Source organism: Quercus suber, unplaced genomic scaffold, assembly GCF_002906115.3.
Source record: "Quercus suber isolate HL8 unplaced genomic scaffold, Cork oak 2.0 scaffold_116, whole genome shotgun sequence".
Lineage (NCBI taxonomy): Eukaryota > Viridiplantae > Streptophyta > Magnoliopsida > Fagales > Fagaceae > Quercus > Quercus suber.
Window position 1 is genome coordinate 924,145 of NW_027069581.1, and position 15,890 is coordinate 940,034.

General features: G+C 36.7%; 1 protein-coding gene and 1 long non-coding RNA gene across 3 annotated transcripts; both read left to right on the top strand.

Annotated features, from left to right (window-relative positions):
• The first annotated feature begins 79 nt into the window (after positions 1-79).
• LOC111986323 (polyol transporter 5) lies at positions 80-3,247 on the top strand. 2 transcript variants are annotated; one of them, XM_024017954.2, is made up of 3 exons: positions 80-251; positions 832-1,178; positions 2,010-3,247. In XM_024017954.2, the coding sequence occupies exons 1-3, from the start codon at positions 158-160 to the stop codon at positions 3,108-3,110; spliced, it is 1,542 nt and encodes a 513-aa protein (XP_023873722.1). In that variant the 5' UTR covers positions 80-157; the 3' UTR covers positions 3,111-3,247. The 2 variants fall into 2 exon arrangements, with proteins under 2 accessions (XP_023873722.1, XP_023873723.1); XM_024017955.2 differs by lacking the exon at positions 80-251 and adding an exon at positions 597-648.
• Positions 3,248-3,578: 331 nt separating this feature from the next.
• Positions 3,579-4,703, top strand: LOC136068458 (uncharacterized). Its single transcript, XR_010629810.1, has 2 exons — positions 3,579-3,773; positions 3,989-4,703. It is a non-coding gene; the product is annotated as an uncharacterized LOC136068458 (long non-coding RNA).
• The last annotated feature ends 11,187 nt before the right edge of the window (positions 4,704-15,890 follow it).

Sequence of the window (15,890 nt, forward strand, 5' to 3'; positions counted from 1 at the left end):
TTACCGTTCACGGTAATGCAAGCATTTGGTCTATTTTTTGATAAACACAAGCATTTGGTCTATATAAACACATTATCTGAACCTCAAATCACCACCCAACTTGTGCAAGTTCATGGCCACCTGAATTTCTCTCCAAAACCAACCCCAGAAGGCTATTATGGATTTTGATCCTCCAAAGAAACCCAAAAGAAACAAATATGCTTTTGGTTGTGCTCTTTTGGCCTCCATGGTTTCTGTCTTACTTGGCTATGGTCAGTAATCTTCATCTTTGGCTTGTTAATAATATAAATGTTACATTTTTTTTAATACGTTTTTTCCAATTCACTTGTCTCAAATGTTTTCATTATGTCCTGTTATTTTCATTCAACTTCCTTTAGCTAGTGAGTTTCCATTTTTGTCAATAGACACTGCACTTTATCCAAAACATTGGTAACTCTTCATACATAGATTTGGTTTGCCACTAAACTCAACACGTGTCTTAAAATAGTCACGCTCAAATCTTAAAGCACTGGACGAAAGTTTTATCCTATTTTCAATAATCTTTTTTTCTATTTTCAATAATCTTTGTCTAACATGTTTCATGACGAAACATACTTTTTTTTCTCCAAAATATGTTATTTAAAATAGTCACGTTTAGATCAAAGCACTGTACAGAAACCTTACCTTACTTTCAATAATCTTTGTCTATCATGTTTCATGACAAAACATTCCTTATATTCTCCGGAAAATGTTGTTTTTGGATATATAATTGCGATATTGCGATCATACCAATACAAATTCACTGGATCTTTACATTTCGTTCTTATGTATGTGTTTGTTTGTTGCTTTCAGATCTTGGTGTAATGAGTGGAGCTATGCTTTACATCAAAGACGACCTCAAAATCTCAGACGTGCAGATTGAAATCCTCGCCGGAATCCTCAACCTTTACTCACTCATAGGCTCATTCGCCGCCGGCAGAACCTCCGACTGGATAGGCCGGAGATACACCATAGTGGTGTCCCAAGCCATCTTCTTTGTTGGGGCTATTCTCATGGGATTTTCCACCAACTATGCTTTCCTCATGGTTGGTCGCTTTTTCGCCGGCGTCGGCGTCGGCTATGCACTCATGATTGCCCCTGTCTACACCGCTGAGGTCTCTCCGGCCTCCACTCGTGGCTTCCTCACCTCCTTCCCTGAGGTTTGTAGTGCAGCATATAATCCTCTTAATCAAATTTAAACTATACACCTTATCTCTATTTTGCTTTCAAAGAAAAATAACAGTGTTTGGATAAGTTACTTTGACAAAAATGAAATTACACAAAATTTTATTTATTTATTTTTACATAAATATTCAAATAGGTTTCAATTAATTCAATTAATAATATGATAATAAAAAATTGCCTTCAGAAGTGAATGTTATCCATAGAACAACTCTTTTTGATGTTGAGAGCTTGTGACTTAAATGGTCTCTTCCTCTTCAATGATACCTCTTTTTTAAATGGATTGAAATATCATAAGTGATATAGGATTGCTAAAAATATTATTAAATAAATCTTGTAAATTGATATATCTTTTAATTATATTATTAATATGTCATTAATCACATATTTTGTCACCTCAATTTATAAATTTTTGTGGATAATTGACAATCATTAAAAAATTTCCAAAATAATTTATTATGAATAAAAATTAACCATGTAAATATAATTATTATTTTATTTTATATAATTAATGTATAATGCTAGTAATAAGAGTAATAATTTTAAGAACTGAAACTTCTTTCACCGTTTTTTGCCTTTTGCTTAGAAAAAAAGGCAATTGCTTGCCAAATGATATTATTATAAGATTGATTAAACTACTTTCACCAATTGACTTGACTTCAACACCAAAACAGTTGATTGCTTTTCCAAAATGACATTATTATTAAAGATTATGGAAACTACTTTCACCAATCAAGGAAAAAAAGTCCTTACTTGTTGTATAGTATAATCATAAATAATAGTAATAATTGACTTGGCTTAATACACAGGTATTTATCAATTCTGGCATATTGTTGGGGTACGTGTCAAACTACGCATTCTCAAAGCTCCCAACACACTACGGATGGCGTGCCATGCTAGGAGTGGGTGCAGTCCCGTCTGTGATACTCGGCATCGTCGTTTTATGGATGCCCGAGTCACCTCGCTGGCTAGTCATGCAGGGTCGACTCGGTGACGCGAAGACAGTTTTGGACAAAACCTCGGACTCAAAAGAAGAAGCCCAAATCAGATTAGCGGATATTAAGGAAGCTGCCGGAATTCCCGAGAATTGCACAGACGACATCGTTCAGGTCTCAAAACGCAGCCACGGCGAAGACGTCTGGAAAGAACTGCTCCTCCGTCCTACGCCGGCCGTTCGCCACGTTTTAGTCGCAGCCGTCGGAATCCACTTCTTCCAACAGTGTTCAGGGATTGACTCAGTGGTTTTGTACAGTCCTAGGATCTTTGAAAAAGCTGGAATCAAATCCGCAAGCACCAAGCTACTCGCTACCGTAGCCGTAGGATTTGTTAAAACGGTGTCCATTTTGATTGCGACTTTTCTGCTTGATAAGATCGGACGGCGGCCGTTGCTTTTGAGCAGTGTGGCTGGGATGATAATCTCACTCGCCACCTTGGCATCTGGGCTCACGGTGATTAATCATAATGTTCATACAGTCTCGTGGGCTGTGGCGTTGTGCATAATCATGTTGTTGGCTTTTGTGGCATCTTTTTCAATTGGGATGGGACCCATTACGTGGGTCTATAGCTCTGAGATTTTCCCGTTGAAGCTACGCGCTCAAGGCGCGAGTTTAGGAGTGGCAGTGAATAGGCTGACAAGTGGGGTCATATCTATGACTTTCATCTCACTGTACAAAGGGATTACAATTGGTGGTGCCTTCTTTTTATATGCTGGAGTTGCCTTGGTGTCATGGGTGTTCTTTTATTTCATGCTACCTGAGACCCAGGGTAGGACCCTTGAAGATATGGAGAGGCTTTTTGGTAATTTCAAGTGGAAACTTGCGAAGAACAGGAATAATAATATTAAGGAAGTTAGTAATGGTGGTGGTAACGATAACGGACCTAACCGTCAAGTTCAGTTAGGGACTAAGTAAGTAAGTTAAAGGTTGGGTTTGGATAAAAAAAAGGGTGTTAATGATAGATATGTTTTAGCTTTTCTATCATAACAATGATGTGAGATACAATAACGTTGATGTTATGACTTGTGAATAACAAAGATAATTTTCTATGATGTTTCTTTGTGTTTTATTGTGTACAAATTTGGATTGGTTTGCCATGTTGGAGAAGATTTAAAATGTGCATTAAAAGCAAAATGAGGTATACCAATAACAAATAATGATGAATTTTTTAATGCCCTAAGAGCATTCGCAGCAGTGGAGCTAAAAAGCTATAATGCTATTTTAGCTCCACCAATATACCAAAAAAGCCTTGCAGTAGTGGAGGCAAAGCCATAATTTTTTGTTGATTTGCTACGGTGCACATCTATCTATAGATGTGCACTGTAGCAAACATCTAAAAAATAATAATAATTTTTTATTCATCCTCCGATGCAACTTACCTTATTCTTTTTCATTTCTTTTATCTATCTCACTGTGCTCTCTCTGATCATCAAGCTCAGTTCTCTCATGAAGCTCTAATCTCTCTCATCTCCCAGCCCACGCCGGCGCCGTCCCACACCATCCCAGCCCACGCCGTCGCCGTCCCACGCCATCCCAGCCTTCGCTGTCGCCGTCGCCCTCCCAACCGATCCACTTCAGGTCAATGCTCTCTTCTTTTGTAGTGAATTTTTTCATCTGGGTGTTTGTTGTTTTGGCTTAATTTTTCTAGGTTTAGTGTTATTTTGTGGTGTTATTTTGTGGTGAAAAATGGTGTTGTCGCTATGTTATTTTGGGCAAATGGTGTTATTTTTTTGCTATTTTTGCTGGGTATAACATCTGAATTGAGGAATTTATTGGGAATTTTCTGTTTGCAGCAGTGGCAGTGGCAGTGGCGGCGGTGGTAGTGGAAGTTGCAGTAGCGACGGCGGTAGCGGTGGCGGTTGCAGGTGGTTGTGATGGTTGTTTATTGTATGAGATATATTATTTTATTGTAGTGAATGTATTATTTTATTATGATGTTTATAATATTTTATTCTGTTGAAAGCTAAAATAAATTCACTGCTGCAGTATGTATATAGGTAAAATAGATAAAGTAACTTTTGGTGGAGCTAAAAAGCTAAATTTTTAGCTCCACTGCTGTGAATGCTCTTATGGAATTAGCCCCTACTAAACAAATGGCAATAAGTGTAACATGAATTGGGGTCCTATAAGCTATAGTTTTAGCTGAGAATTTGGGAACAAAAACAAAGGGGGAAGGAGCTCCAATAATTGGGGAAAGGAAGGGAAAGTGGCCATTATTAGAAACGTGCTCTCTAGTCTCTACCTAACTAACATTGGATGCCATTTTCCATTTGATTGGTTGGTTTCTTTCATATGATGAGCAAGAGCAATGGCTATTGTGTTATTGTCTTTTTGGTCCTGCTCCTACCTTTCTTTATTTCTATCTCTCTCTTTTTTTTTTCTTTTTTGTGAACAAGGAAATTTGGTAATGTGATCAGTGCGATGTGGTGCCTCTTAAAACTAAGACAAGTGGATTGATTGAATTTTAATGCCGACAAAATAGAGAAAAAGGGACCTTACATTGCTTTCTTTCTTTCTGCTTCTTCTTCTTTTTTTACTTTTTTACTTTTTTTTTAATCTTTGAAATAAAAGTTTCCTACTTTCTTTTAGGCCGGCTAATAACACCAATAATGAGATGGTTTTTCTCTACTCATAGCATCTTAACATTGACATTGTGGATCATTTTTTAATGGTGTATAATTCCTTAACTTTTTGTGCTCGGTTCTTTTGTTACACATGTAAAGTTTCGAGTTTGATTTTGACCTCAGCAAATAAATAGTCAGCGCAATTTTAATGACCAGTAAAAGGTGCAAATCAAGATGAGGGTGTACATCAAAAAAGTGCTGGCTGGGCCTAAATATTCTTCTCAGGAATAGTCTCTATCATAAATTGCAAATTATTAACTTATTGAAAGTAGTTGACAGAGTTTGTGATGTGCGACTATACTCTTTTCCAATCCACCAAAAAATGACAGCAAAAAAGTATTGGGTATATAAGTAGTTTTTACTGAAACTCCATTGATAATTTTCAATAACATTTTCATGGCGTTGCTGAAATACAGAATTTAAATTTCAAACAAAAAAGGAATGCCACCGATGAATACCACACACACAAATGAGGAACTCAACACATTGTAACATAGGATTGTTGATTTTTCATCACGAAATACATAATTTTTTTTAATAATATTTATTACACACTCACTAATACACACACTTTTAGTATACTTGTAACATAATTTTCCCTTGTTAGCGAACGAAAGCATAAGGGAAACACCTACCTGTGTATGGACCTAGTTAAGGAAAATAAAAATAAAAAATATTGATAGGATTCTTGAGGTTCTGAACCACTCTATGGCTTCTTATTTCGATGGGATTCTTAGATGCAAAATCAGTAGACAATATTAGTCATACCTGCCTCATCATTCTTATATCAGACAAATTGTTGGTACTCAGTTAACACATGATAGGATTTGATGATGCTGTAAATCTCACCAGTGAGTTGCACGACGCTTGTACGCTCAAAACAACACCTACACAACAAAAAGGAAAGGACCTCGCAGAGAGCACCGGTGTGATGCCGGCCAAATACCCTCCGAAGGTCAAGTTAGAACTTCTTTTCAACTCTAGAGTGCTAGAGAGGGGTTAATTATGCGTACCTCGGCTTATGAGGGTATTGGGGCTTTTATAGTAGTAGAGGGCGGACCTTTCTTCCTTGGAGTAGAAGTCTTTTCCTTATAGGAATCCTTATACGCGTAGATTGCGGAATCCTTTCCTTATAGGACTCTGATACTAGGCGTGGAATACAAGTAATTTCCCTAAGACCCATGCGTGATGACCAAGTCATGTTCTTTATGGAACCGTCAGCCTTTAAGCCGTCAGCCTGTACTTCCCTTCAGCTAAGTTACCGTCAGCCTTTATGCTTTGTTCAGCAGCCTAGGGGACTTCAGCCCGTCGGTTTTGTTTTAACCTAGTTAGCATGCATTCCTTCGCGCCTAGCATGTCATAGAGGACCCGTCAGCCAGAGCAAAAGCTGACGGGTTGGGCTCATGGTACCTGCGTGTAATTCTTCCATATCAGGATTTCTTAGTGCAAATTAGTAGGCAACATTATCAAATACCAGCCTCATCATTCAAATATCAGACAAACAACTTGGTATATACTATTAGAGCATCCGTATCAGATGTGCCAAATGTGCCAAATGCCAAATATTTGGCACATTTGGCACACCAAACACTAAAACACTCATTTATCAGATGTGTTAAATGTTCTAAATTTTGCAATATGCTACAGTGCCATCACAAATTTGGCACTGTACGGACAAATGTGGCATAATATATATTATTATTTTATTATGTATTCTCTCTCCTCATCACAGTATCAAATCACTCTCTCCGTCTCATCTCTGTCTTCCTCTCATCTCTATCTTCTCTCTTCGTCTTCCACAGCACACCGAAGACCAATGGCCACCACTCAACGCCGCCGATCACACCACTCGACGCCGCCGACCAATGGCCACCACTCTTCTCGCTTGGGTTCTTTTTTTTTTTCCTTTTTTCTTTTTCCGTTCACTTTTTTTGGCTGTGGTTTGATGGGTGGGTTCGGATGGGTAGATCAGTGGTGGGTGGGTTCGAGTTGTGGGTTATGGCGGTGGGTGGGTTGAGTTTCATGGTTGATTGTGGGTTATGGCGGTGGGTGGGTTGAGTTTCATGGGTTGATTGTGGTTATGGCGGTGGGCGAATCGGCTGGTGGTGGGCGAATCGATTGTGGGTTATGGCGGTTATGGCGGTGGGCGAATCGGCTGGCGGTGGGCGAATCGATTGTGGGTTATGGCGGTGGGCGAATCGACTGGTGGTGGGCGAATCGTCGGTGATGGCGAACCTCTGTTCTGATCTCGGTGGTGGGTTTTTTTTTTTTTTTTTTTTTTTTTTTTTTTTTTTTTTTTTTTTTTTTTTTTTTTTTTTTCTGGTGATCTGTTCTGTTCTATTTCTGGGTGTGGTTGTAGTAGTAGTAGTTGTTGTTGCTGTTGTTGCGGTGGTGGTGCTGATCTCTGTTCTGATCTCGGTGGTGGTTTTTTTTTTTTTTTTTTTCCTGGTGATCTGTTCTGTTCTGATATGTTTTCTGGTTGTGGTTGTTGTTGTTGCTGCTGCTGCTGCCGTGGTGGTTGATGATGACGATGACTGGGGGAGGAATTTAGTATATTATTTTAATATGTAGGAAATATTATTTTAATGTATAGAATTGTAGTATAAAACATCTGATAAATGAGATGTTGTAAAGTGACGTGGTAAAATAATAAAGTAGGGTTTTAATGTGGCAAAATGGCATAATTTTTGCCACATCTGATGCGGATGCTCTTTACAATTACAATATCATATCACCTTGTTGACCAAAGTATTCTTAGTTTAGAAACTTGACTTTGAGAAAGAAATGATAATAAGTAAAAAATAGATTCTAAAATATGGCATTCTCAGTTAACTGCTTTTTTTTTTAGCACAGGAGGTAATGTGATGCAAGTCTTACACTCATATTGAAAGGGACTGAACTCCGCAAACACATGGCTAAGCGGGAATGGATAGTAACCAAGCATGTAATATTTTTTTTTTACTTTTTAGATGCAGTGGCAGGAAGTTCACGCTTAATAGGACAAATAAGAATTTTGTCCAGGAATCTCAAAGTCCCTAAGTTCTACATTATCACAGTTTGTGGGTCCCATTTTTATTATAATAATTAACACCCACGGAAACTTAGAGTCTTACAAATAATTATATTGATTTATTTGTAAGTTTGCACTTTGCCGTCTTTCACATCTTTTCTCGCCTAATTACTAAAACAAAATTAGGAAATAGGTGAGGTTGGAGTGATAGTCTAGTGATAACAACATCCTCTATAGTATATGAAATTATTTAGCAATATCAAATTTATTACGCATTTTCTCACAAAAAAGTATACCTCACACGTGGATTTTGCACATGGATATAGTACAGCGGATCGATATATATAATAATTTTTCTTATAGTTCTAGTTTCTAGGATTTGAAATCCACTTTCTCTGCTCATTTTTACCTAATAGGCATTACAATAAATTGTTATATTCTTTAAATAAGAGAATAATTATAGTCTAACCAAAGACTAAACTTAGGATATATACAAGGTTCGCAGGGGGAGGGGGGTGGTATGGATTTGAGCCCCTAACATCTCCACGGGTAAAAACAAGAAGTGCAAGCTGACCTAAATCAAGCTTTTTAGTGATAGGCTTTATAGGAACTGGACAATCCTATTTGGTCCAACAGCTAGGGTTAGTTAGTGGAAAACTCTTATGTTTCTTTCAAGGTCCAAAGATCCAATTTTATGAACTAAAAGTAAAGGTCCAAATGATCAACTTTGCAATAAGTAGTTAGAATTAACAGGTCTTCATGCCGTTCATTTGGAAAAAATTGAAACCATTCTTATTAGGAGCAATATCACCATGTTTGTTTAATAACAAACCATCAAACTATTGAGCAATATAACCATTTTCGTTTTTTTAAGATACCAAAGTGACACTGACTACTAGTCCAATTACCAACCTAATATGGTTCTAACAGTATAACATTATAAATTGCTAGGCCTGCTTTCTATTCTTGGATTATAATGGAAGCTCCCGATTCTACACGACTTTTGATTTTAAACTCTCACATTCATGAAAAAAAAAAAAAAGATATACATTCATTTCCATTAGAATTTTACAAAAACATGTGGAAGTACAGCTATGTGTGACATGCGTTCATGGAAACTTTCCACTCGTATAGACTAGAAAATCATATTATAACCAAATATGTGACTTATTTTTGAGTTGCTTTCAAAAAAAACGTGATGCCTTGGAAGTGGTGAACTGGAGAGAAAGAAGTAGACTTAAAGGAAAAATTAATGGTTTATCTGGGAGGACCATTAATGTGGTCCTCCCGGCTCCTGCCAGCCAATAAAAAAGTGCCACGTGGCCATTTTTTCTAATTCAGCTCCACATCAGCACTTACTCATTATCTTAACTCTTGTTAATAAAACCAAACCAAGGTTAAAACTCAGCTCCACTTACCCACAGCCGAAAACCCAAAATCAAAGACTTGTTCTGCCTCAAGCTCACACTTCTTCTTCCTTCTTCTTCTGATATTCGCTCTCAACTCACTCTTTCTTTTTCTTTTCTTTTTTCTCTTTGTGGAAAGTTTTTATTGTTGTTGTTGTTGATTGTGATTTCTGGGATTCCGATCCACCATTGCCAGAAACCATGGGTTCTCTAGTGAGTCCTTCGTGACTCCACTCTCTCCATGCATGATCTGAGTCACTGTCGTTGCCTCCAGATTTCTCTCCTCTACCATGGCTTTCTCGGAACGTACTTCCCATTTCCAATCTCTAGGTCTTTTTAACTCTTGCTCTCCATTTGGTTACCAAGAAAATATTACAACAAAACAAGTGAAAAAGCAAAACCGAGTTTTTTTTTTTTTTTTGAAAAGATTTTAAGTGGTTTTGGATCGGAATAACTCGCCTCAACCGAGTTAAGCAGAATCTGAGATTAGGAGCTGTATTTTCTTCGCTTTTTTTCCTTACACTTTCTCGGTAGCCAAACAGAGGAAATAGCATAATTGTAACTGGTAGTGTATGCATATTGAAGTTGAAGCATGTGTAGAGATTGATGCGTACTGATTAAAGTTTCTCGCTTTTGTTATCTCTACATTTTTTTTCTTGTTTCCTAAAGGATTTGGCGTCTTCAAGTTCATTTAGGTGAGGATTCTGAATAAGGAAATTTANGTTCTTTTTTTTTTTCCTTTTTCTTTTTTCCGTTCACTTTTTTTGGCTGTGGTTTGATGGGTGGGTTCGGATGGGTAGATCAGTGGTGGGTGGGTTCGAGTTGTGGGTTATGGCGGTGGGTGGTTGAGTTTCATGGTTGATTGTGGGTTATGGCGGTGGGTGGGTTGAGTTTCATGGGTTGATTGTGGTTATGGCGGTGGGCGAATCGGCTGGTGGTGGGCGAATCGATTGTGGGTTATGGCGGTTATGGCGGTGGGCGAATCGGCTGGCGGTGGGCGAATCGATTGTGGGTTATGGCGGTGGGCGAATCGACTGGTGGTGGGCGAATCGTCGGTGATGGCGAACCTCTGTTCTGATCTCGGTGGTGGGTTTTTTTTTTTTTTTTTTTTTTTTTTTTTTTTTTTTTTTTTTTTTTTTTTTTTTTTTTTTCTGGTGATCTGTTCTGTTCTATTTCTGGGTGTGGTTGTAGTAGTAGTAGTTGTTGTTGCTGTTGTTGCGGTGGTGGTGCTGATCTCTGTTCTGATCTCGGTGGTGGTTTTTTTTTTTTTTTTTTTCCTGGTGATCTGTTCTGTTCTGATATGTTTTCTGGTTGTGGTTGTTGTTGTTGCTGCTGCTGCTGCCGTGGTGGTTGATGATGACGATGACTGGGGAGGAATTTAGTATATTATTTTAATATGTAGGAAATATTATTTTAATGTATAGAATTGTAGTATAAAACATCTGATAAATGAGATGTTGTAAAGTGACGTGGTAAAATAATAAAGTAGGGTTTTAATGTGGCAAAATGGCATAATTTTTGCCACATCTGATGCGGATGCTCTTACAATTACAATATCATATCACCTTGTTGACCAAAGTATTCTTAGTTTAGAAACTTGACTTTGAGAAAGAAATGATAATAAGTAAAAAATAGATTCTAAAATATGGCATTCTCAGTTAACTGCTTTTTTTTTTAGCACAGGAGGTAATGTGATGCAAGTCTTGCACTCATGTTGAAAGGGACTGAACTCCGCAAACACATGGCTAAGCGGGAATGGATAGTAACCAAGCATGTAATATTTTTTTTTTACTTTTTAGATGCAGTGGCAGGAAGTTCACGCTTAATAGGACAAATAAGAATTTTGCCCAGGAATCTCAAAGTCCCTAAGTTCTACATTATCACAGTTTGTGGGTCCCATTTTTATTATAATAATAATTAACACCCACGGAAACTTAGAGTCTTACAAATAATTATATTGATTTATTTGTAAGTTTGCACTTTGCCGTCTTTCACATCTTTTCTCGCCTAATTACTAAAACAAAATTAGGAAATAGGTGAGGTTGGAGTGATAGTCTAGTGATAACAATATCCTCTATAGTATATGAAATTATTTAGCAATATCAAATTTATTACGCATTTTCTCACAAAAAAGTATAACTCACACGTGGATTTTGCACATGAATATAGTACAGCGGATCGATATATATAATAATTTTTCTTATAGTTCTAGTTTCTAGGATTTGAAATCCACTTTCTCTGTTCATTTTTACCTAATAGGCATTACAATAAATTGTTATATTCTTTAAATAAGAGAATAATTATAGTCTAACCAAAGACTAAACTTAGGATATATACAAGGTTCACAGGGGGAGGGGGCTGGTATGGATTTGAGCCCTTAACATCTTCACTGGTAAAAACAAGAAGTGCAAGCTGACCTAAATCAAGCTTTTTAGTAATAGGCTTTATGGGAACTGGACAATCCTATTTGGTCCAACAGCTAGGGTTAGTTAGTGGAAAACTCTTATGTTTCTTTCAAGGTCCAAAGATCCAATTTTATGAACTAAAAGTAAAGGTCCAAATGATCAACTTTGCAATAAGTAGTTAGAATTAACTGGTCTTCATGCCGTTCATTTGGAAAAAATTGAAACCATTCTTATTAGGAGCAATATCACCATGTTTGTTTAATAACAAACCATCAAACTATTGAGCAATATAACCATTTTCGTTTTTTTAAGATACCAAAGTGACACTGACTACTAGTCCAATTACCAACCTAATATGGTTCTAACAGTATAACATTATAAATTGCTAGGCCTGCTTTCTATTCTTGGATTATAATGGAAGCTCCCGATTCTACACGACTTTTGATTTTTAAACTCTGACATTCATGAAAAAAAAAAAAAAGAGATATACATTCATTTCCATTAGAATTTTACAAAAACATGTGGGAAGTACTGAAGTACAACTATATGTGACATGCGTTCATGGAAACTTTCCACTCGTTTAGAACTTTAGACTAGAAAATCATATTATAACCAAATATGTGACTTATTTTTGAGTTGCTTTCAAAAAAACGTGATGCCTTGGAAGTGGTGAACTGGAGAGAAAGAAGTAGACTTAAAGGAGAAATTATTGGTTCCTCCGGGAGGACCACTAATGTGGTCCCGGCTCCTGCCAGCCAATAAAAAAGTGTCACGTGGCCATTTTTTCTAATTTAGCTCCACATCAGCACTTACCCATTACCTTAACTCTTGTTAACAAAACCAAACTAAGGTTAAAACTCAGCTCCACTTACCCACAGCCAGAAACCCAAAATCAAAGACTTGTTCTGCCTTAAGCTCACACTTCTTCTTCCTTCTTCTTCTGATATTCACTCTCAACTCACTCTTTCTTTTTCTTTTCTTTTTTCTCTCTGTGGAAATTTTTTATTGTTGTTGTTTATTGTGATTTCTGGGATTCCGATCCACCGTTGCCAGAAACCATGGGTTCTCTAGTGAGTCCTTCGTGACTCCACTCTCTCCATGCATGATCCGAGTCACCATCGTTGCCTCCAGATTTCTCTCCTCTACCATGGCTTTCTCGGAACGTACTTCCCATTTCCAATCTCTAGGTCTTTTTAACTCTTGCTCTCCATTTGGTTATCGAGAAAATATTACAGCAAAGCAAGTGAAAAAGCAAAACCGAGTTTTTTTTTAGAAAAGATTTTAAGTGGTTTTGGATCGGAATAACTCGCCTCAGTTGAGTTAAGCAGAATCTGAGATTAGGAGCTGTATTTTCTTCACTTTTTTTCCTTACACTTTCTCGGTAGCCAAACAGAGGAAATAGCATAATTGTAACTGGTAGTGTATGCGTATTGAAGTTGAAGCATGTGTAGAGATTGATGCGTACTGATTAAAGTTTCTCGCTTCTGTTATCTCTACATTTTTTTTCTTGTTTCCTAAAGGATTTGGCGTCTTCAAGTTCATTTTGGTAAGGATTCTGAATAAGGAAATTTACTTTTAGTTCATTCGGAGAAGCATCTCTCTTTGTTGTGGTGGATTCTCTAAAAAAAATTTTAAAAAAAAAAAAAACTTTATTTGTGAATGGATTTGAATTTCAATTATTTTTGTAGTATAATAGTACAAAAGAAAAGAAAGAAAAACTTGCTTGTGAATTTGGAATGTGTTAAAAAAAATGTGTCGTTAAATACAAAGACGGATCTCTACCGATTTGTTATCGCCTTTGGTTTTTTTTTTTTTTTTTTTTTTTGCAGTAGTATCGGCATATCAGAGGAGGAGGACTGTATTTTGATTTTGATTTTGGTTTCCGGTTTTGGGTAAGTGGAGCTAAGTTTAACCTTGGTTTGGTTTTATTAACAAGAGTTAAGGTAATGAATAACTGCTGATGTGGAGCTGAATCGAAAAAAAAAAATGGCCACATGGCACTTATTTATTGGCTAGCAGGAGCCAGGAGGACCACATCGGTGGTCCTCGCGGAGGAACCAATAATTTCTCGACTTAAAGAGTTGCCAAACCTTACACATGGATACAATTTGGAACAACAATTCAAGTGAGTTGGCACAGATCCAGTCTCAGCCTTTGACCAAACATTTAACATAACTCAATTAGGCAATTTTTCATTCCTAAATTTCAAAAATTGGGCTTACATTAACACTAAGGAAAAAAAAAAAAAACCAGCATTGTTGGGGTGGGGATGCTTTTAGCTTATGTCAATGCCAATTTTTATTTTTTTTTTCCAAATAAGAGGATTGAAACATGCAATACAATAAATATAGGGATACAATCATAATATATTTTTCACAATTGTTAAGATAGGTTGCCACGAGCTTTTGATTTGTGCATGATAAAAGTGATGTTAATAGTGGATTTATCTTAAAGTAATATTACTCCAGTCACAATAAACCTTGTTAATGATTATCAAAAATGTTGTATCGTCCTTAACATTATTTTGAAAAATATATTCTGTTCATATGAGAAAAGATAGAATCACTTAACTACAAGTTTCTTGAATTGATCACCTCAATTTTGAGTTAATTTGATAGGACAAAAATGTATTGACCCCTTGCAAGTTAATTAATTACTCAAGTTAATTAATTAGGTTCAATTACATGCAATAGCGTGGTAGCACAAACAAATCACCAATTATACTAAATGCAACAGAAATTAAATTTGACATGATAATTTATTTACGAATGGAGAAAACCGCCAAGGCAAAAACTCCACCAGGTGATTTTAAGGTCACCACTCCTAAGAATCCACTATTATTAATCACAAGCGATTATAAATATAAGGAATCTTATCAAACCCTTTGGCCTATCCCGAAATACCAACCTACAGTTGAACCCTTACTCCAATACCCAATTGGACTTGTATTGTAACGGCAATCTTTCCATTCAATGCACGAATCCCAATATATGACTAACCAATGATGCACGGATCTCAGTACATGACTAACTCCTTTGCACAAATCTTAATACGTGACTAACTCCACAACGACCCTTCGATTGATGTAGTTGATTTGCAATAGTTTCACATAGAAACACCAATAAGATCTTCAATAATGGTGTGAGAGACTTTGCTTGGTTATAGAACTCAAAGGTATACAAGAAACGCAGCAAGAACTCTTTCTTCTATGGGAGGAGGCTAGGGTTTCAAAAAGAAAACCTTATGAAGCTCTCTAGAGTTAGGTTTTTCTTTTTCCACCTCCCTGTTTAAATAGGTGCTCAATGGGCTCTCCTATTCCAAATAGGTATACACAAACCTTAGGCTTTCCTAGTCCAATAATGATTATACAAACCTATAAACAAATAGCCTTTTAGAATAAAAACGCCACTGGATATAGTCTGAATCCCGTTAGCTCAATAGATTGAGACATGTGTTGAGCTTTAATAAATCTTGACAGATCGAGCTTCTATCAATGAGGTATTGAGACCTACAGATTGCACTTTTCTTAAGCAGTTCTTGAGTAATCTTCATGTCTTCATGTAACCACTTGTAATGATCATCTTGAACCTACTTAGATTTACCCAAATACAAGTAAAATGCGTTTTGTCAAAGGATATGTCAATTACATAAAAATATGTCCCTTACATAATTCAATGACATCCTCCCTCTTATCTAGTTTAAGAAGATGTCTAAAGGTTTGTATTTGAATTCAAAAAAAAAAAAAAAAGATTGAGAACGGAATGTGAGGGAGAGAGTTGACCATGTAACCCCATTATGTAACACCAACCCTAAGAAAAAATTCCAGCCTCCATTCACATGAAGATGGGGTCATTCATGGATCCCACATTTCCATGCATGAGACCAACCACCATTTGAGTGCAGAGATCAGAACAGATGTCCTTATGTTGGGAGATCAAAAGTTGACATGTCTCTGTTGATGAACGTACGAATTCAAAACCAAAGAGATCCAAGGATATTAGATCCTTTTTGGCACATCCAATCTGAGTTTGAAGCCATAAAAATAAGACTATAACTCACACTGGTATGGTGGATCCAACTTAAAGAGAAATTTAAAGAAAATATATATAATTCCGTAGACTAAACTGGAGTTGTGTAAGTGTTAATGAAGTAGGAAAGAGTACGATGTCATAGTACTCTGAAAGCACTCAATAATTTTTCCTAAGTGATGGTAAAAAGAATAGAACTTTTGATTGATCCAGGTACTTGGG

Coding starts and splice junctions, on each gene's coding strand:
- LOC111986323 (XM_024017954.2), top strand. CDS start 158: ATGGATTTTGATCCTCCAAAGAAACCCAAAAGAAACAAATATGCTTTT. Junction 252..831: donor TTCTGTCTTACTTGGCTATG/GTCAGTAATCTT, acceptor TGTTGCTTTCAG/ATCTTGGTGTAATGAGTGGA. Junction 1,179..2,009: donor TCCTCACCTCCTTCCCTGAG/GTTTGTAGTGCA, acceptor CTTAATACACAG/GTATTTATCAATTCTGGCAT.